The sequence below is a fragment of the Mus pahari genome, chromosome 1, assembly GCF_900095145.1.
Source record: "Mus pahari chromosome 1, PAHARI_EIJ_v1.1, whole genome shotgun sequence".
Taxonomy (NCBI): domain Eukaryota; kingdom Metazoa; phylum Chordata; class Mammalia; order Rodentia; family Muridae; genus Mus; species Mus pahari.
This window is the reverse complement of record NC_034590.1, coordinates 136,722,505-136,744,517: the sequence shown is the minus strand read 5'-3', so window position 1 is coordinate 136,744,517 and position 22,013 is coordinate 136,722,505. Positions and strand designations below refer to the sequence as shown.

Here is a 22,013-nt window from a genome sequence, read left to right as displayed (position 1 = left end):
GGCAGTGAGAGCCACTTAGATCAAGGAGATTGGCCCAGAAATAACACTAGCAGTAAACTAGAGGCTGCAGCCTTCTGCAGTGCTCCTTTACAGCAGACTGTGTGGACTCAGCCCAAGCCAGCACTGTTCACAATCCCCAAAGCATCACAAAACAAAAGCCCCAGATTCCGGACTTGTCCTATGGGAGGGCCAGCCTGAAGGAAGGGCTGACAAACTGGTTTTTCATCCCCTTGAGCCCACATACCAGCAGGCCTTAAGCTGGGGTGGAGGAATAGTGCTGTTGAAGAGGCAAAGGGCAAAAGGATGCCAGAATTTAACCATGGCTTTCACTGTATCCCTTGCCCGAGACAGGAACAACTTACTCCTGAGAGAGAAGATACAGCTGCCGGTGATGGCAATTCTTAGTTGTCAACTTGACTATGTCTGGAATCAACTAAAACTCAAGTTGTCGGGCATACCTGTGAGAGGCTCTTCTTGATCTTTGGAGATAGGAAGAGATACCTTATAAATCCAGATCATTTGTGGTCATATGACTCACCCTAAATCTGGGTCACACCTTCGGGTAGCAGCCCACAGAAAAGGGCATGGAAGAAGGAAGCTTTGACTTGTTACCTGCTTGCCCGCACTCTCTGCCAAGTTCATCTCTCCTGCTGCTGAGGCATTCCTTTATCAGAATTAGAACCTGCTTCTTTGGGGTTCCAAAGTTTATTGAAGTCCAGTTGAGAACCCAGCCTTGTGACTGAACAACTGCTGGCCTGTTGGCCTTTCTGTCAAAAGACAGCCTTTGTTGGGCTAGCCAGACCAGCCTGTAAGGCCCCCTTAAATAAACATATTTATTCGATCAGTTCTGCTCCTCTAAGGAACCCGAGTAAATCCACTACCTACTTCCGGCCCAGAAGATTTTAGATGGCTGACTTACATAGCACTCACTGTCAGCAGGATGCACTGGAGGCAGAGGAGAGCGTTACAGGGTGAGCGGAGAGCAAAGAGCTCTCTTCGACCATCAGGTGGCAAGAAGACAGGAAAGTACCCCCTGGTTCTGACTGTAGCCTGAAGTCAGATGAGGAATGGGACCACAGTCCTCATGGGCCTTTCCAAGTCACTCTCACTAGAATCCAGTGGAATATGCAGGTTAACTAGCCCCATTTTCAGATGACATAATAATTTACCACTGATCATATAGCTAGGAAGTAGCACATTTGGAATTCAAGTATAGTCAGGCTGTGTTCTTAATCACTGTAATTTTGATTGTTTTTCTTGTATATATGCCTTCCAGAGAATCAATATTTCTTAAAATAACTGAAGTACAAGGTAATAGTTAAGTGTGTATCAAACCAGGTAAAAAAATTGCATTTACAACTTTTCACAAATTCTTCTCAGAACTTCTCAGGGGATTTGATGCTCAGGTATAATAGTAAATAAATGAATTACAATGTAAGTGTATCATGAGGAACTCAAGCATAGGTAATGAAATATGCTTTAAAAGCACTATGGAACACAGTTATGCTTAGTGAGTGAGCACTGAGCACTGGGGGAAAAAAAAAAGGCCAGTCTAGCTAAAATAAAACCCAGCCATGTTCCTGAAACTTGAAGCTAGCTGTAAAGGTGAAAACTCAGCAACTGGACAGATGGACCAAGACCAGGAAGAGATGATGGTCTGACCCATCAAATCCAGTTGCTCACTGAGCCTCTACTGAATTTGGTACTAAGATACAGAGAGCATGGGGCCACCCTCTATTACCACTGCATAATGATGTTTGACCTTCTCAAACATACATCCACACAAATAGACAATAAACTCAAACTCTTTACATGTGAACATAGTCCAGGAGTGGAGCAGGCTGTAAGCTCAAACTGTAGGACGGAATCATGGCTGGACCACGCCTCTTTAGAACACATCAGCTGGCACTTGGGGACCTCTCTCCTGGTTTGTCAAGTACTAAAGAGTTACAGCTGCAGTGTACTGCATGACGGATGAAGTTTGAGCATGAGGTAAGGTAGCAGTTACATTGGATTTTCAGCTCTTTGGCTTGCAAGGGTCCAAGTCTTTCCTCGACCACTCTGCTTTCTCCTCTCTTCTGTCTCCCCTGTTGCCCACTCTGCTTCCTAGCTGTTTCTGGGGCATGCCAAAAACTCTTGCCTTGCAGACTGGACACTGGTTCCTCCGTATGCCTGGAATGCCTTCTTTTGGCAAGCTGTCGGGCTCATGCTGGGCACTTCCTGGGTATCTCCACTGCAGACAGAGGCCCTCAAAGGCTACCCAGCCTACAACAGCATCTAATCTGTGTCTCTGTTCCCTTTGTCTGCTTGACTCTTCGTAACCCTTCCTGCCCTCATCACAGCTGACATTCATTCATTGGTTTACACCCCTCTCCTATTCTAAAGTGTTCCACTGGAACAAGGATGCACCCTTTGTTTATATTCACGCCTGTTATCTGTAGCTCTTACAGCAGTTGCAGGTACAGACTAAGACTCAATAAACACTTCCTCAATGAATAAAAAGAGACAGTCACCAATCCACACTTAGCAAAGCTTAAGGCAGAAAATTTCCTCTGCGTTCAGTGATTTCAAAGTACTTTGTGACCTAAATGAGGCTTGCTTTCCTGCCTTCAGCAACAGAAATCTGTTGATGCCACTGTAGAGGCTGAGATGCTACCACGAGCACTGATCTGGATTTTAATAAGTCAAATTTGCACGTGCACATGCACAACTGTACACATGTGTCAAGCTGAGGTTCTCCTCAGAAGCTGTCTGTCTTGGTTTTGGAGGCTGGGGATCTCCCTGGGACATGGGGCTATTAGATTAGGCTGGCTAGCCAGTGTACCCCAGGAATGCTCTTGTCTACACCTGCCCAGTGCTGTGACTGTAAGTAGGTGCCAGCACACTTGGCTTTTTATGAGGGTTGTGGGGACTAAGCTCAGGTTCTCACGCTTGAGTGGTACACACTTTCCACACTGAGCCACCTCCCTGGCCTGTTTCCATCCCCTGGGTATAGTGACCATAACCACGTGTCTGCTCTTCCTGCATAACACCTGCCCTACCTTCTACTTCATCCACACTGGGAATGTGTATGGGAACTACACCGAGCGCTGCAATTTCTGCCATGTCCCTTCCGTACAATCAACAACACAGCACAGCCAACTCTGGGGAGAAATGAAGTGAGAAACAACAATGGCATCTGAGGCACAAAGGAGGCCAGGGGTTAGGGAGCCCATGCTCAAGTCACCCTCAGCTGGCAAAGAAAAGGGTGCTGTATTTCACAGAAGCCAATGTGTGCACAAGAAGGAATGGTTCTTGGGCATGAGACATCTGTAAGCCACAAATGTTAGACACATAAACAGGTCCCGTAGCTATGGTGCTCAGGCACATGCCCAGGGTGTGGCTTTTTACATCCTTCACCTCGCCCAGGGCCGTCATGATATGACTGTTCTATGTTTTCTCTTCAGACTTTCCTATTTTTTTAAAATAGTTATATTTTCCTTCATTAAATAATGTACTTAAAGTTATTATCCTCCGCATAGGTCTTCAATTCTCTTTGCTGCTTTCGAGACAGATCCCAGCCCTTTCACTCATGTACTTACTATACTTTAAACTTTTAACAACCAGAGGAAAGGCTTTACATTTTATAGACTGTTTTTGTTTTTGCTTTTACTACAAGCATCAAGTGTAGAGTTGTTTGCTTATATAGATGGCTGGTGCCAGATCTCTGGTTAACCTGCTCCCATGACAGTGGCAGTAGAGAATGCCAAAGCTGGTGCCCATCTCGGGCCAGGACATGGGATGGCCAGAGGCCTGTCTCTTTGGATCTGTTCTAAAAGGCCTCTGATAAAAGTATCAGGCAGACCCAATCCACTATGATGCCTGGAAAACTCATCCTAAATGATAAATATCCTTATTAAAGCATGCAAAATGGAAAAGCTGGTGCGACAGCTCAGCAGGTAAAGGAACTTGTCCTGAAGCCTGGTGACCTAAGTTCAGTCTCTAGAATCCACGTGGCAGAGGAGGGCGAGCTTCTGCAAGTTGAACTCTGACCTCCACCAGCATGCTGTAGCATATACATGCACACACAAAATAAATGATTTTTTTAAAGTAGCTTATCAATTTTGAAAACATTTGTACACACAGTCATCGTGGCAGGCATTTATAGCTAGCATTACAAATAAAAACTGGCCAGGCAGTGGTGATACACACCTTTAGTCCCAAGATTTGGGAGGCAGAGGTAGGTGGACCTCTGAGTTCGAGGTCAGCCTCGACCAAGTGCAGAGCAAGTTCTAGCTAGGGCTACACAGAGAAACCCTGTCTCGAAAAAAGCAAAACAACAAACCCTCCCCAAACCAAACACACACACACACACACACACAACTGAATAAAACAGGGAGACAATATCAAATGCACTGCCTTCTACTCATTTATTAGATACTTGCTGAAGAGCGTATTTTGTGAGGATGACCTATAGGAGTAGCATGTAGTCTGTGCTTATCACATATCTACAGCTCAGAGCATGGAGGGCAACCAAAGAAACCACCTCGCTCACTGTATATACCTTCTGCTATTTGGAATTCGCCCAGGCCTCTAAGAATCTTTAGGTGACTCTGGGGACCTAGCAACATCCTGCAGCAATGTTAGGGCAGTGTTGGTTCCAGCCTCACTGTTCTGCAGGGGTCCTGGCAAGAAGTATAAGAACAACTCAGGTGTCTCTAACAGTTCATCAGCTGAAGACCCGTCTCCTGGGGTTTCTCAGCTCCTCCGGCAAGCTTTGCCTCCTATCACACTATTGTCCTTTCTTCTGAATGTCCATCATATTTGAAGCCAGAGTGGGCCCTATAGATTACTTATCTTCCCATATAGATCACAAAGCCTCCCTGAGCTGGAAAAATCTGCTACTTCTCATTAATGTCCACAGAGTCTCTACAGTGCCAAGTACCTAAGGCAACAATATTACCTACTATTTACACAGGCGCTACTGTAGAGTTCCACATGGACCCTAGAGAAGTAACATAAGCTACCAGTTTTGCAGGAGAGGGAGCTGAAATCTTCAAAGAGGTTAAGTGACTTCTCTCAGGTTATACAGACAATAAGTGACAAACACCTTTCTTTTTACCTTAGGCTCATTTGACCCCAAACTCTTTACTCTACTGAATGGCAATGACCTCTTGATGAGTGGTTTTAAATGCCTGGACTTCAACTAAATATATATTTTTAAACAACCAATTAGTTGTATGAGGTTATGGAAATGATTATATTACTTAAAGCAATAACAGTCAAAAATGCACATTATCTTATTTTTTAATTAGCCAAAAATAATCCAACTAGCAGTCCACACTGCAGCCTCCAACTTAAGATATTTTCTAAAGCTCTGGCAGGCTGAGAGACATTCCCTTCCCTGCCTTGCTAGAAGTGACTCTTACTGAAATGTTCCCCTATTTAGGAAAGGAAACAGTCTTAAGGAAAAGGAAGATCACTTTGTAATTTGGTGATTTCTCCTGGGAGCCTTGTCTGAAAAGGTGACTACAGAGGAGGCAGAGCCACACATTCCCACACCATCACAGGAGAACAGCCGAGGCCAAGGCACTGGGTTGTTCTAAAGAGAGTAGGAGAATTTTAGAAGGTAGATCAGGCGTCTTGACTCCCACTGGGAGAAGAAACAGAGGCAAGATCGTGCTGAAGCTGGAAGGGAGGGGTGGGGAAGGGGAAGACCAAGGAAAGCACATGCAGACAAGCAGGAATAGGAAAATGTGAGGGCCAGTCGGATACAAACAGGATCAGGATTGAATGACAGCAGCTGGAGACGTGGTTCTTGTAGCAAGCATTTTAACCTTCCGGCTTCCTTTATACCTTCTGTTAGTGACAACATGGACAGCTACGCCGCTTGTAAATTAACAATTTGACTTCCCCCGCTGTTGAAGGGACTCGTCAAAAGTCATTGTTGTCACAGTCTCTCTAAGGAGACAGCAGAGTACTGAGGGGACACTTGCAAATACTTCACAGGATTTCTCAGGCACTAACTCTCCTCTATCATATTACCACAAAGGCTGCTCAGGAGACAAGGGGTTAAACCTCCTTGAAAACCTCTTTACTGTCCACACTATTCCCCAGCAGCTGCTACAGAGAGCTGTCCTCTGCACGCTCTTTGAGGGCGAGTACCAATGCTCCCCACACAGTTTAAAATTGAAAAGCACATCCAATCACGTTTCCACCAAATGGTGCACACTTTGAAATGCAACCTGAATCAGAAATCCCTCAGCCGAGCTTATACGTAACTGGTCTCCGTTTACTTACTCCGAGAACGCGGGCACAACGCACCTGCTGTGTTTTTTTTTTTTTTTTTTTTTTACCTAACCTGAAGCAAGCAGGAAAAGACAAATACAAACGGAGGCCTGAGGGCTCCAAAGTCCTAAACAGGGTTCTCCAAAAGATGTCACCATGAGGTAGCCTCTCGCAGTGAAGGGGCTACATATCTGTTAGTACTGTCTCATAAATGACACAACCCATAAACTAGCCTGAAATAACCACAAATTGCTCCAGTAAAACATACCTGAAGACACACAGTTAACGCGGTGGGTAAACTGTCACAGGCGACAAAATGGCGGCTACAGGAAACAGGGGAAGGTTACAAAATTTCTAAGAGCAGAAGTGGCTTTGAAGTAATAACTAGAAACAAAAAATAACCTAACCTTCTCAAGATAACCACTAGATCAGCCGGAGAGGGTGGCTGTGGCTTGTGCTTGTATGAGGAAGTGAGGGCAGAGCAGGCTCTGCTCGCTCAGAGGAAGCGGCACCCACTTCTGGGTTGCAAACAATCTCATCTGAAGACAGTTTGGCCTCACCTGACACACATCTGGCCTTCAGTCCTTAAATAATACGATACACATATTAGTCCAATAATGTAACAAACACTCCACACTCTCCGGTTGATTAGTTGATGTCAAACCGTAGGTTCCTTGAAAGGGGATATTATGTTGTAAAACTTTTTTATTTGCTCTCCTGTGTGAAAGGTTTCCCTGGTGTGAAGTTCCAGGCAGGGCCATCTACAACCACAGTGAGGCTCAGGGGCCTTCTGGGATGAACGAGGGGATACCAAAGGGTAGGAGGGAAAGTGCTCTACACTCTGTCTGAGAGGAGATTAAGTGACTCATAAATTGCCCATACTCACAAAACCCTGATCCTAAAATTGATAAATTTCATCGTATGTAAATTGACTTCCAAGAAAATTATCCCATAAGAAATATCTGTACCTCAAGCTTCTGAGATTTTTCAATTAAAAAAAAATTCGAACCAAAATATGCTAAAAATCGTGGTCAGTTTCTAGGTTACCTTGTCTTCCCACATTTGGACTGTAATCGGGATGGTTTGGGGGGTGGCCTGCAAGGCCCCTAAGTTGAGGACATCAATTGGAACCACAGTTCTGGGCTGTCTCATTCTACTCACGCCAGAGGGAGATGTCTGATGTCTAAAGGCAAGTAGGGTTACGAAGCAGTGGGCAGAGAACGCTAGGTGCAACAGGAGCTGAGAATAGTGGGGGGGAGGGGTGTAGATGCTGGGTACTTCAGTCCCTGACCACTGACCCACCAAACCTGTAATGCATACTTACTAGCTGAAGAGAGGGGAAACCAGATGTGCTGATGCTGTGCCGATGGTACTGTCCGAGGTTGGGCGGGAGCGTAAACTGCTTCCTTATTTCTGATGATGAATACCTAGAATTAAAGCAGAAAAGAAAAATCTCCATGAAGTGATTATTTAAACTAACCCAACACACTACGATTCCAACGCAGTCCTTGGCTGACTGAAACACTTCCATCATGTACTATGGAGTTATAAATAATTAAGACTTAAATGTTGACCATGACAATGTACAAGGCATGATAATTTGGTTCCCAACTTTCTGTGTGATGCACAGAGATGGGCAGGAGATTGCTGCCTGTGGTCCTCACTTCTCTCTCCACAAAAGCATCATTTTCTTTCAAAAGGCCTCGACTCATCTGTGCACTGCTCAGGCAGAAATATGGGCTATGAGGTAGACACATGGGTCAAGGCAGGCCAATCAGGTCAGCCTCTTAGCGTTCAGCATGAAGAAGAAGAGACTGTCCCCTTGCATTCATACTCCTGCTGGCCCTTGTACTAGGGCTGGTGTAGCATGGAACTCCACAGAAAGGGGCAGCACCAGGAGAGTATGAACTGCCCTTAGGTTCCGAGAGCATTGTCTTTATTTAACAGTGAAGGAAAACAGTGTTAGGAGCGAGCAGTCTACTATATTCTATGTCATTAGAGAAATGTATAGCAGATCATAATAGTATGCCTCTAAGCAATCAGTACAATGGCCAGAACACAGCACTAGATTGTCAGTCACAAGTGTCGCCAGGTGATAGAGAAGCACACACATGCATTTTTGGTAGGGATACAAATAGTACAAAAAAAAAAAAAATCTGGCAGTTCCTCAGGAAGCTTAGCATAATATACATATACATATATGTATACATATGCATATGCATATATATATATCATAACCCACTAATAGCTACACTTCCCCAAGAAATGAAAACAAATGTGTACATAAAACATAAAACACCAACATTCAGAACAGTATCATCACAAAAACCACAACAACTAGTTATGAGTGGTGACGTGTGTCTTTAATCCCAGCACTTGGGAGGCAGAGGCAGGTGGATCTCTGAATTTGAAGCCAGCCTGGTCTACAGAGTGAGTTCCAGGGCAGCTAGGGCTACACAGAGAAAACCTGTCTCAAAAAACAAACAAAACAAAACAAAACAAACAACAAAACCCCTGAACAACAACAACAAAACAAAAGAAAACAAAACAAACAAAACCAAAACCCAACCAACCAAGAAACAAACAAAAAAATCCGGGATTATTCTTAAGAGTCTAAACTTGGAAACAACACAAATGTCCATCAGTTGATGGCTGCACAAAAAGTGATCTGCCATAAAAGGAAACCTACTCGGCAGAGAAAGGAACCAAGTAGTGCTATATGGTACTGTCTGGGAGAATCTCAAGAGCATCATCCCACGGGGAAGAAACTAAATCAAAAGACCACATAGGTATTATTCTTCATATGAATTTCCCAGAGTAGTAAAATCTATAGACCAGAAGGTAGATTAGTAGTTGAAAAGGGTTAACGGGATCACAGAGTAACGGAAGTGCCTCTGAGCAGGGTTTCTAAAGGGATGAAAATGTTCTACAATTGTGTGGACAGGTCAGTAGTTCTGACTACATTAAAAGTCACTAGGCTGTACACATTAAATACACGTGAGGTGTAGGCACTGTATCTAAGCTGTGGAAGATCTAGTTACAAGCGTCAGTACAAAATAAGGTTGGATGCAGAAATTACCTAGTTTAGAGTAAAATTGGGGGAATTCAGGTTTTGTCTCTGTGTGATTTTAATCAGAAACTGATATTAATCAGAAATTGTAACATCACCAGTTCAAAAAAATCACATTTGATTGTCCCAAACCAAAGTTACCTTGCATTAATATTAATGTAGCATGTACTCACACTGCAGGGACTCATATTAACACAGTAGCCAATACCAAATGAATGTGCAAATTGCCTTTTCTAACTTTATGAAGAACTGAGTTGGAATTTTGGTGGGGATTGCATTGAATCTGTAGATTGCTTTTGGCAAGATNGCCATTTTTACTATATTAATCTTGCCAATCCATGATCACGGGAGATCTTTCCATCTTCTAAGATCTTCTTCAATTTCTTTCTCCAGAGACTTGAAGTTCTTATCATACAGATCTTTCACTTGCTTAGTAAGAGTCACACCAAGGTATTTTATATTATTTGTGGCCACTGTGAAGGGTGTTGTTTCCCTAATTTCTTTCTCAGTCTGTTTATCCTTTGGGTAAAGGAAAGCCACCGATTTGGTTGAGTTAAGTTTATATCCAGCCACTTTGCTGAAGTTGCTTATCAGGTTTATCAGGAGTTCTCTGGTGGAATTTTTGGGTCACTTAAGTATACTATCATATCATCTGCAAATAGTGATATTTTTACTTCTTCCTTTCCAATTTGTAACCCCTTAATCTCCTTTTGTTGTCTACTTGCTCTGGCTAGGATGTCGAGTACTATATTGAACAGGTAGGGAGAAAGTAGGCAGCCTTGTCTAGTCCCTGATTTTAGTGGGATTGCTTCAATTTTCTCTCCATTTAGTTTGATGTTGGCTACTGGTTTACTGTATATTGCTTTTATTATGTTTAGGTATGGACCTTGAACTCCTGATCTTTCCAAGACTTTTACCATGAAGGGGTGTTGAATTTTATCAAACAATTTCTCAGCATCTAATAAGATAATCATGTGTTTTTTTTTCTTTCAGGTTTTTGTTTTTGTTTTCGAGACAGGATTTCTCTGTGTTGCCCTGACTGTCCTGGAACTCATTCTGTAGACCAAGCTGGCCTCGAACTCAGAAATCCTCCTGCCTCTGCCTCCCAAGTGCAGGGATTAAATATGTGCACCACCACTGCCTGGTTTTTCAGTTTGTTTATATAGTGGATTATGTTGATAGATTTCCATATATTGCACCATCGCTACATCTCTGAGATGAAGCCTACTTGATCATGATGGATGATTGTTTTTATGTGTTGTTAGATTCAGTTTTTGAGAATTTTATTGAGTATTTTTGCATCAGTATTCATAAGGGAATTTGATCTGAAGTTCTCTTTCTTTGTTGGGTCTTTGTGTGGTTTAGTTAGAGTAATTGTGGCTTCATAAAATGAATTGGGTAGTGTTCCTTCTGTTTCTATTTTGTGGAATAGTTTGAAGGGTATTCTTATTAGGTCTTCTTTGAAGGTATGACAAAAAAAAAAAACCCCACGATAGTGAAAACTATTCTCAATAATAAAAGAACTTCTGGAGGAATCACCATCTTTGACTTCAAGTTGTACTACAGAGCAATAGTGATAAAAACTGTATAGTATTAGTACAGAGACAGGCAGGTAGACCAATGGGATAGAATTGAAGACCCAGAAATGAACCCATACACCTATGGTCACTTGATCTTTGACAAAGAAGCTAAAACCATCCAGTGGAAAAAAACCCAGCATTTTCAACAAATGGTGCTGGATCAACTATAGGTCAGCATGTAGAAGAATGCAAATCAATCCATTCTTATCTCCTTGTCCAAATGGATTAAGGACCTCCACATAAAACCAGAAACACTGAATCTAATAGAAGAGAAATTGGGGGAAAGCCTCAGATACTTGGGTATAGGGGAAAACTTCCTGAACAGAACACCAATGGCTTATGGTCCAAGATCAACAATAGACAAATGAAACCTCATAAAATTGCAAAGCTTCTGTAAGGCAAAGGACACTGTCAATAGGACAAAACAGCAACCAACAGATTGGGAAAAGATCTTTACCAATCCTACATCTGACAGTGGGCTAATATCGAATATATACAATGAACTCAAGAAGTAGAGAATCAAATAACCCTATTTAAAAGTGGGGTACAGAGCTAAACAAAGAATTCTCAACTGAGGAATACTGAACAGCTGAGAAGCACCTAAAGAAATGTTCAACATCCTTAGTCATCAGGGAAACGCAAATGCAAATGACCCTGAGATTCCAACTCACACTAGTCAGAATGGCTAAGACCAAAAACTCTGGTGACAGCAGATGCTGACTAGGATGTGGAGAAACAGAAACATTCCTCGATTGTTGGTGGGATTGCAAGCTGGTACAACCACTCTGGAAATCAGTTTGGCAGTTCCTCAGAGAATTGGACATAAATTACCTGAGGACCCAGCTATACCACTCCTTTGCATATACCCAAAAGATGCTCCAACATATAACAAGGAGAGCCTAGACAACAAGTCATTGGCCTTATCTAACCTTTTCTGACCTCCAGGCTGAGGTTTATCAGACAATACAGACTGTTTCAGAAACTTCTGTCTTCAGTTCCTCCCCCCAAAACTTCTGGAATTCCATATTATTGTTTCCATCAAACACAGTGGTCTTTCAGAAGCGGGAATACCAGACAACCCTCTGGAGGGAAAGCAGAGCCTCAGCATTTCTTTCTATCACGAAATCAGAATGTTCCTCCTTTCTAGGTCTGTTGACTGGCTTTGTTTTGCTTCTTGATATAGAGTCTTACTATGTAGCCTGCTGACTAACTCTGGTGATCCTCCTGTCTCAGCCTTCAGTGAGCTGAGATAACAGCTCTTTACAACTATGCTTGGCTTCTTCCATTCTTAAACAAACCCAAAAGTCCTAGTTCAGGGACGCACAACGGATCTTCCCTGGTACTTCAGGTGTGACCTGTGAGAAATCTGTTGCTTCTATCAAAGGCAGTTAATTGGACAAGAGTCTCCCTTCTTCCCTGAAGAAAAAGCCACTTGTGTTGCACTGTGAAGATTGTGAAGTTGGAATGAGATGCAGGTACCACCCACATCAGGGATAAAAAAGACCAAGGCCTTTCGGGCCACTCATGCTGGTATGGGTTCTGATGCATCCTTTCTATAAAAAGAGATTGCCTTGCCTGATAATGTTCTAAAGAAATGTGTGTTTCTTTATATAATATCAAGAATTCTCATTCCTAACATACCATACATGATGCTATTCCTTGTCCCTACATAGTCCCTACATACAAGGCAGTTGGGTCTTACCTTCATGACTCTCCGACACAAAGAGGACATGTTTGTCCTTGATATGAAAATAAGCCATTCTATAAGGAAATGAAACTACTTCCCAGCACTTAAAAACCTTGGAAACAAACTTTCCTAAAACAGGTCCCAGAGATACTATTTCCCAGCATGCCCCAGACTGCTGGGGGCTGGTATATGAGGACACTGTCTCTGGAAACTAATACTGTAACAATCAAGACAACTATGCAACTGCCTTTTACTTTTACATTTAATGCTTTCATTTTGGATAATATGCCCTGCGGAATTCTCATGCATAAGTGGATATAAGAACTCTAGATGATAGGATCATAGCAAACAATCAAAAATAGCCAAATCACACAACATCAGGGAGACTATTGAGCAAGTAACAGCAGAAAATCCAAGGCCTATTATTTTGACATTTCAAATGACAGAAATATGAATTCAATTACAGATAAACTATGAATTAATCTACAGATGAAAACAAATAAACAAGCAAAGAGCACGAGGATCTGAATCCAAGCACACTGTGGTATATTGATGCGCCTGGGTCTTCCATACGTTTTTAATTTGAAAACACTAGAAATGAACATTTCATTCAGGTTGGCACCGTGCCACATGCCTACATCCTCAGCAACCTGTGAAACCAGGGTAGTAGAATTTTAACTTCAAGACCACTCACTCCTGACTAAAGATTGAAAACTCAGAGGGGCTAGGGATATATTTTGGTGTCAGAGTACTTACCTACCATGCGCAAGACACTGGAGCCAATACCCACCCAAATCATGCTTAGGAGAGAAAATATGACTGCTTGACAACACAGCATACTGTGGAACACCGACATTTCCCCTTTGTGATCCTGTAGCCACGTGGGAGAGGTCACCTAGTGCTGCTGTGGGGCACTGGGAGCATCCTAATGTTACTGCTAGCCTGGGAAGGTCAAAATTCAAGCCTTGAGATACAGTTTTTACTGAGCACATATCATTTTTGCAGTGTGGTAAAGTAAAAAAAAAATGTGTGAGGCAAGACATCATAAGCCTCTGTGTCTGTATTGGTTACTTCCTGATGTTGTGATTGAACATGGACTCTGTGTGTGTGTGTGTGTGTGTGTGTGTGTGTGTGTTAGTTACTTTATAATGCTGTGATAAACCATGGCCTGAAATGAACCTGGAAAAAGAAAGGGTTCATTTGGTTTATTCCTCCACGTCACAGTCCACCACTGAAGGAAGTAAGGAGCTCAAGGCAGGAGCTTGAAGCAGACATCTTGGAAGAACACTGTTAATTCTCACTCACTGGCTTGCTCTCCGTGGCTTGCTCACATTGCTTCCCTATATAATCAGGAACCACCTGCCTGAGCGTGGGTCTCTACCCACAGTGCTCTGGGCTCTCCCTCATCAATCATTAATCACACGTGCTCCACTGTGTTCATAGCAGCCTTATTTATAATAGCCAGAAGCTGGAAAGAACCCAGATGTCCTCAACAGAGGGATGGATACAGAAACTGTGGTACATTTACACAATGGAGTACTACTCAGCTATTAAAAACAATGAATTTATAAAATTCTTGGGCAAATGGATGTATCTGGAGGATATCATCCTTAGTGAGGTAACCCAATCACAAAAGAAGTCACTAGATATGCACTCACTGATAAGTGGATATTAGCCCAGAAACTTAGAATACCCAAGATACATCTTGCAAAACACAGGAAAACCAAGAAGGATGACCATTGTGTGGATACTTCATTCCCCCTTAGAATAAGGAACAAAATACCCATGAAAGGATATAGGTACAGAGACAAAATTTAGAGCTAAGATGAAAGGATGGACTATCCAGAGACTACCCCATCCGGGAATCCATCCCATCATCAGCCACCAAACCTAGATACTAATGCACATGCCAGCAAGATTTTGCTGAAGGGACCCTGATATAGCGGCCTCTTGTGAGGCTATGCCAGTACCTGGCAAACATAGAAGTGGATGCTCACAGTCAGCTATTGGATGGAACACAGGGCCCCCAGTGGAGGAGCTAGAGAAAGTACCCAAGGAGCTGAAGGGGGGCTGCAACCCTGTAGGTGGAACAACAATATGAACTAACCGGTACCCCCTGAGCTTATGTCTCTAGCTGCATATGTAGCAGAAGATGGCCTAATCGGTCATCATTGGGAAGAGAGGCCCCTTGGTCTTGNAAACTTTATATGACCCAGCACAGGGGAAGGCCAGGGCCAAGTAGTGGGAGTGGGTGGGTAGGGGAGCAGGGGCAGGGGGGTGGGGATATAGGGAACTTTCGGGATAGCATTTGAAATGTAAATAAAGAAAATAATAAATAAATAAATAAATAAATGCCCCAAAGATAGGCCCACAGGCCAGTCTTATGGAGGAAACTTGTCATTTGAGGTTCCCTCTCCTCGGGTGACTCTAGTTTCTGTTAATCTGATAAAGAAGCCCCAGTACAGTGTGAAAATATGCCAGCAATCCTCATGGTCATCATCACAAGAGAGTGTAGCTACTGTTTCACTTGGATGTTTTCTTTCAAGTTCATGTCTAAAAAATGCTTACATGTACAAGGCATGTTCCATTGCTTCTTTGTGTTCCTAAGGTTAATTGGAGTGAGCCTGGGGATTTGTCTAACAGGTCACCCTCGTGGGAGTCAGCATGGTGATGAAAGATTGGTGGCCATGAGTAGGGAAAGAAGTTCTATGTTTTCATGCAGATCAATGATGACGGTGACAGACATTTGGGACCAAGACTCCATGAACTACTTGCAGAACAGAGCTTGCCCAGAGCAACTGCTGAACCATTTTTACCAACCCGCTAGCTATTTAATAAATGTGTAGCTACCTTGACACACCTGTTCTGAATCAACTCTCATGGGACAGCCTGAAAAACGGCAGTCTGAGCCAGCAATCCTGAGTGGTTTTTATACCCTAAAAAGGTCAAAGATTTGCTGAAACTGTAAGAAAACGACTGGCTCAGCACCCGCTCATCAAACACTTGGGGCAATTACAAAGCACCCTCAGCCAAGCAGTGTGGGCTGAAGCTGAGGATATGTTCCTGTTCTTAGAAAGCCCAATCCAACCGGTAGTGAGAGGCAAGCAGATGGGCAGTGTGTCAATCACAGCATTATAACTACAACGAGAGGATGTGCATAGTTCCTTGAGAACAGACAATAGAGAGACATAACTTGGCCCAGGAGTGCCTGGGAAATCTGCAGGGAGGCAGCTTTTGGTCAGGTTTTCAGACTAAAACCATTAGTAGGAGGAACCCAGGTAGAGAGGTGAACAGTGCAGTCAGACCATGAGACATCAGGGGTCCTTCTTCCTGCTTCCAGCATTTTTAACAACCCTGCTGGGCCGTCTCCGTGCAATGTGTGTATCTAGAAGAATGCGGTAGAGTGGGAACCTAAAGACACAGCCCCATGGGTGCTGTCTGCCATCTGTCTGCCATCAAGCATGCTGGTCAATGAGACTGGGCTGGGCTTTTATTCCATGTAAACAGGAGGGGCTGGACTATGTGATCTCTGGGCTCCTTTCTGGTGCTGACTGATAAGCATGGTGAGAATCTCCAAGTGGAACAATCAGGATTACAGCCTACAGGATCAGTTGCACTAGGAAACCACAGGGCCAGGGGCTTCTCTCTGACTGCCATGTGTAAATGAAGTTGTATCACTAAATGTTGGTATGCCCAGCAGCCAGAACGGTTGGAAAAACTTTTAAAACAAGGAACAGCCTTTTCCATAAGTACCTAAATAGGCTTGGGGTGGGGGTGGGGATTTAAAAACACCTCTTTCCCCATCCTTGTCTGACCTAGTTCCAAAATAACCCCATCTTTTCTCAAAACTTATACTTTAGCTTCAATGATGGGAACAAAGAAGCTACACTGTAGAGAGAACATCTTGTATGTTGTATGGAGTCATCACTTGCCAATTTAAAAGCCTATGGCTTGTGGCTTAGGGAGATAATAGAGGATGAGACATTGAGAGAACAATAAATTCTGGGAGGGAAGGAGGCAGAGAAATGTGACTAGCCAAACACATGGTACTTGAACACAGGCAACCAACCAACCATGTAGCAGAATGTAGGCTAGAATAAATGGGATATGTTAAGTAATAGCTAGTCAGAGAAGAGCCTAGCTATATGTCCAAGGTATTTGTAAATATGTTTTGAGTCTTATTTCTGGGAACATGGGCTTGGGAGGCAGAACTGGAAATAACTTCAATGTCTAAGTTATCTTAACTTCAATCATCCTAAGTTATCAAGCAATTGATCTAAGGATCTGCCTCTGCCTCTCCTGGGGAATAGTTACACTAACTTAGCTTTACACACAACCTCTTCCAAAAGCGAGGCTCAATTTCTATCAACAGCTTCCAAGAGCAATGATATCACTACCATCAGTGGAAACATTCAGTCGTCCTGCATAAAGAGCCTAATTATTCTGTTCCCCTACATCCTGCAAAAGCTCTACCTCTGTCCTGAATAGGACAGGCCCTTTACTCACTGCTACAAAAGTATTGGTCACTTAGTAAAATACACTAACCCCTTCAATAACTTAACAAATGGAAATACAGTCTGTGCATGAAATAGCTATTCAAGATGCCAGCTATGTTTGTTTTGGTAAAGTCTTAAGGTCTGAGTTATGGACGAAGAAGTTATTTTAAGTCCAGAATCCTGGCCAATTTTTTTCCTTTGGAAAGTAATATTTTATGCAGTGTCTTTCTCTACATGTAATACTTGAGTAATGCCATACTTATTTTTTTAAAAACAGCAAAACTTATACTACTACACATAAATTATTCTTACTACTTAGAAATGGTAAGTGCTCAGAGGACCAAAGTAGTAAAATTATAGGTACATTTTTTTTAGGAGACATTTGGCAAGTATGAAGATTATACAAAAAGGTTATTTCTTTTATATTGACTATTTCTCCACTTATTATCCATCTTAAATTCAAAATATGAGTCTCATAGTCAGAAGGATGACCTGAAGATATTCTGTAACATTTCTAGACAATTATGCAAGATGCTTATAGTTGGGAATACACATGACACTTTCCTTTTATATATCGAGATAACAGAACTTAGGCACACAACTCCTCAGAATTCAAACTAAGACTGTATCCACAGGCTAACTTTAGCAAACGTTAAAAATCCACTTTGCAGTCTGTCCTTGGGTCCTCTTCCCAGAAGTGATCCTCAAATTACAGCATTTGTAAGAGTCAGGGAGGGAGCTGTTCAGCAAGGAAGATGTCTGGACTCCTCTCCAGAGACTGTGATTCATCAGTGTGAGCACAGACAGAGCACACACTGATGCCCTGCAGCTAAGAGCATTCAGAGAAGAGGAAAAGACTGCCCTAGGGATTCAGTGCCAGCTTGCTGAGAAACCTACCTTACCATTAAGCCAACCTCAGATCTCAGGAATAAGGCACACTTGGTTCTCACGAAGATGAAAGCAGAACTCAAACACATTTGGTTTTGTATGTAACTCTTCACCCCTCCCCACCTCCCCACCCCAATCAGGGAAATGGAAATGTTAGATCCTTAATTAAACAAGGTCAAATTCCTGAGATGCCCTTTAAAGTAAATGGTTTGCTCCTTATACTATATAAACAAGTTTTTCAAGGCACTTTAGAAAAGGAAGGATTTTAATGGGAGAGAGCAGGAGAGGGGAGGAAATATGGGGAGGAACAACTAACTCTAGGGCCTTTTGAAAAAGCTGTATGAAAACCTCCTATGGCCATTTAAATGGAGATACCCCACAATGTTAGAACAAACAGCTCAACTAAATATCAAATGCCACGAAATAAAACCTCAGTACCAGGAATGGGTTATATCTTTTGAGCTGTCGGTCAACGGTATCTCACAGACCCTCCTCCTCCAAACCTTTTAAGATATTTCAAATGTTCTTGACTGCCATCCAGAGCTTGCTGGTAAGACTCTGTTGCGAAGAACATCACACACTTTAGTCATAGAGCGCAGAGAAATCTACCCGGCATTTAACTGGAGGTTCCATCCCTACGGGGGTGACTATGCACGCTCCTGAAGAAGAAAAGGAATCATGAATCTCACTCAGCTACGCACCCTGGGAGTTACAATAATGATCTGACCAGCAAAAATATATCCACTCGTACAAATGTGGCATGGATATTATGGGAATAAAGCCGATCACTTTTTAAGATTGGATTTGATGGACTTAAGGCCTGTTCTACAAGATGGCACAGTCAATAAGGCCAAATGCCTATGGCTACATAGGGCATGGGTCCTATGGTAAAATCCACTATCATTCTGCTAAAGGTGTGAGTCCCATGCCTCATAGCTACACTCACTGACTAGTGCAGGCCTTGTGATAGATAGGAACAGAAAGCTGCAACCTCAAGGAACAGAAAGTAAACAACTTCAAACACCTTAGCCCTAGCAGGTTATACTTTCATAGTTTTGAAAATATGTGTGTGTGTGTGTGTGTGTGTGACAACAATTAATTAAAAAAACAACAACAACCATGGGCTTGAAAGGAAGCATGGGAGGGTTTGGAGGAAGAAAGGGAAGGAGAAAATGATGAAATTCATTATAATCTCAAAATAAAATAAACGAAAAAATTTTAAAAATAGGGAACATTTTTAACCATGAAAATACATAAGAAATACAATGGAACGGAAACCAGCAGATCTAAAATGTTGTCCTCCATGGTCTGCTAAGTTTCTTACACAATGTAGTCAACTGTGTGCTTTCATAACTTTGTTTGGTGCTGACATTCTTGTGACAACGATAACCTTTTTAAAATGTAAATATTTTAAAAAGCATTCAGCCCTAAATGGAATGTCTGTTTCGATCCTTCCTCTGAGAGTTCAAGGATCTATATGGAAGAGGGGGCACGGACATTTTAAGAGGCAGAGGTGATGGATGACTTCAAGGAAATAGTGTTTTCCAGACACAACATGGCAGACATACATGTGAGCTTACAGAGATTGTGCCAGCACGCACAAGACCTGAACAAGCTCAAGACAATCCCAGCATAGAGCTGTTGACATATGATTACTGCCGAAGAGGGAAAGTCAGTTTTCTTCAATGAGTGATGTCTGATATACTGCCCATACTCCAAAGCAGGCTCCACGAATAGGAGCAGTCACTCAACACAAACTGGACTAGATCAACTAGGGGAGGGGAGGGAGGGAGGGAGGGAAGGAGGGGAGAGGGAAGGAGGGTTGAAGGAGAGAATAGAGACATAAGGTGGATGGTATGGCGGTGGGGAAGAATTTGGGACAATTTGGGAGAGGGAGGTGAATGTAATCAAATACATTGTATGAGATTCTCAAAGAATAAGTAAAAACATTTTTAAAGTAAGGAAAGAGAAAAAAAGAAAAGAAGGGGAAAATCAAAGAAAGGTAATATGTATCCCTCACACCGTGAATGAACTGGACTGTACACGCTGACTAACTTTAGGGTTCCCTTCAGAATGTTCAGCTAAGCTTGACACACTGAGCAGCAAGGGCGTAGAAAGAAGTGTGCTCCTTCCGTGTCCTCAGACACCTTCAGAATGTAGGAGAGCACAGAAGGATGGTCTTAACCCATAGTAAATTATGAAACAGAACTGCATCTCTGTGAGATCTGTATTCTTTGTTAGCCAAGAGTATACCCACCAAGAGCCTCCAGCTATGCCTGGTTCTCACTGCCGCGACATGGCTATTAGTCTCCACCTCGTGAGTCCTGAGTCGAATTAAACTGCTCTCCCATGTAGTTTCCAAATAGTAAACACAAAATTGGGCTTTAGTTCTCTACCATAAGGAATGCAGAATAATAAGGGTGGTGTCAAGTTTCAAAGCTAGTCTAAGATCCCTCTCTCAAGGACAGAGTAAAACCGTTTGTGCTTTACAACACCCTAGACCTAACTTTGCCCATATCTTTGCTCTTCTCTAGATTACTAGGTAACAGTACTTTATGTGCACATGGCCTACCAACACAAATTAGCCACAACGCTTGTATAAATTTATGTAAAAGGCATTTTATAAAATAAACAAATGTAGCAAGAAATAACCGTCGGCATTCTCACTAATTTACAAACCACTTCAGTTTGAAAGGAGCAGCGCCTGTTTCAAACCCTGTTGTCTAGGACAAAGGAGTTGGCACAATTAAGCACATGACCAAAGGGAAAGGCTGGCGACACAGAAAAGCCTCAGCAGGCAGAGGCCAGAAGGCCAGAGGCCTCGTCAGTGAGAAGAATCCTGAGGTAAATGACCACGGTGGGGCCAGCAATGGAGGAGAGAGAAATGGAAGAGTCCCCAAGCTGTCAAGGTGTAAAAATGGCCCCAGGGGCTGGAGAGCACAGGTGCTAGCTAAGCTCCATTCTTATTTTCAGGTGTACCTTTAAAATCTCATAATCTGAGTAATGTTATGTTTATAAAGTGGAAGAGTCTGCCACAATCCCTATTATTATTACTACAGCAATTAAGAATGCAAGCTACAGACAAGGAACTACAGAGAATTAAGGAATACTGTAGTCTTCCCCAAGGAAGCCCCACCCCCAACTGATTATCTAACCCCAAGTGGTCAGCCCTGAAATTATAATGTGTATGTGTGTGTATGTATGTATGTATGTATGAAAAATACAGAATAGGAAAACTGTAGTCATATATTTAGGAAATATATAGAAACATACATAATACATGCTTACATATAATATATAACAAAAATTAAAGAAGGCATGAGAGAACAAGGTATGCATGTGGAGGGTTTGGAGAGGGGAATGATGTCATTATATTTTTTTTTTCAAAAAAATAGAAAATGTTAATCAATACTTTTTAAAAGACCGTCAGTAATTTAGAGTACTTGCTGTTTAACTAGGACTGTTTTAATGAGCTCATTTAACTTTGCACCCACCAAACAGGGTAAAGATTCATGGCTGCAAACGAGGAGACTGAGGCTGAGAAAGGCTAAGAAACTTGCACAAGACTTTACAGGTTAGTGGAAGCAAGGAAAGGGAGCCGAAGACAGCCCTGCTGGAGAGCGTCTTTCCAGCAACACTTCAGAGAAGCCCATCACAGGAGCTGGGCTTCAGGTATTTTCCTTCCCTGGGAGATCAGTGACAGAGAGTCAGGCATGGGAAGGCTTTCCCAACCCTTAAAAAGAACAGGTTTAGCCTGCTGCTGAGCCATTGAACCCTGCTTCAGTATCATTAATCCTTCATGGGTAAATAACTGTGGAATATGTGCCAAGGGTAATACAAACACCCATGTCAGCAGTGGGCACAGGCTTCAAAAAAAAAAAAAAATTACAGGAGAGTCATTTCTCAGCAGCTCTGATGTTCTCTTTGTGTACAACTTTGTCTCTTCTTGTTTCAACTATGGATAAATGCCAAAGATCATGAAATTCAGTGAACCCTCTGAGGTCCAAAAAAAAAAAAAAAAAAAA

At 42.5% G+C, this 22,013-nt stretch overlaps 1 protein-coding gene across 2 annotated transcripts in view; it reads right to left on the bottom strand.

Moving 5' to 3' along the window:
- Dock8 (dedicator of cytokinesis 8) overlaps positions 1 to 22,013 on the bottom strand; it is a 203,482-nt gene that overhangs the window by 144,182 nt on the left and 37,287 nt on the right. The window contains exons 1-2 of one of the 2 annotated variants that reach the window (XM_029531370.1): positions 17,998 to 18,055; positions 7,592 to 7,694 (exon numbers count right to left, since the gene is read on the bottom strand). In XM_029531370.1, coding sequence (XP_029387230.1) covers positions 7,592 to 7,694; positions 17,998 to 18,005 — 111 coding nt within the window. In that variant the 5' untranslated portion in view covers positions 18,006 to 18,055. Of the gene's footprint in view, positions 1 to 7,591; positions 7,695 to 17,997; positions 18,056 to 22,013 lie in introns of those variants that run through there. The other variant, XM_021221815.2, reaches the window with a different exon arrangement.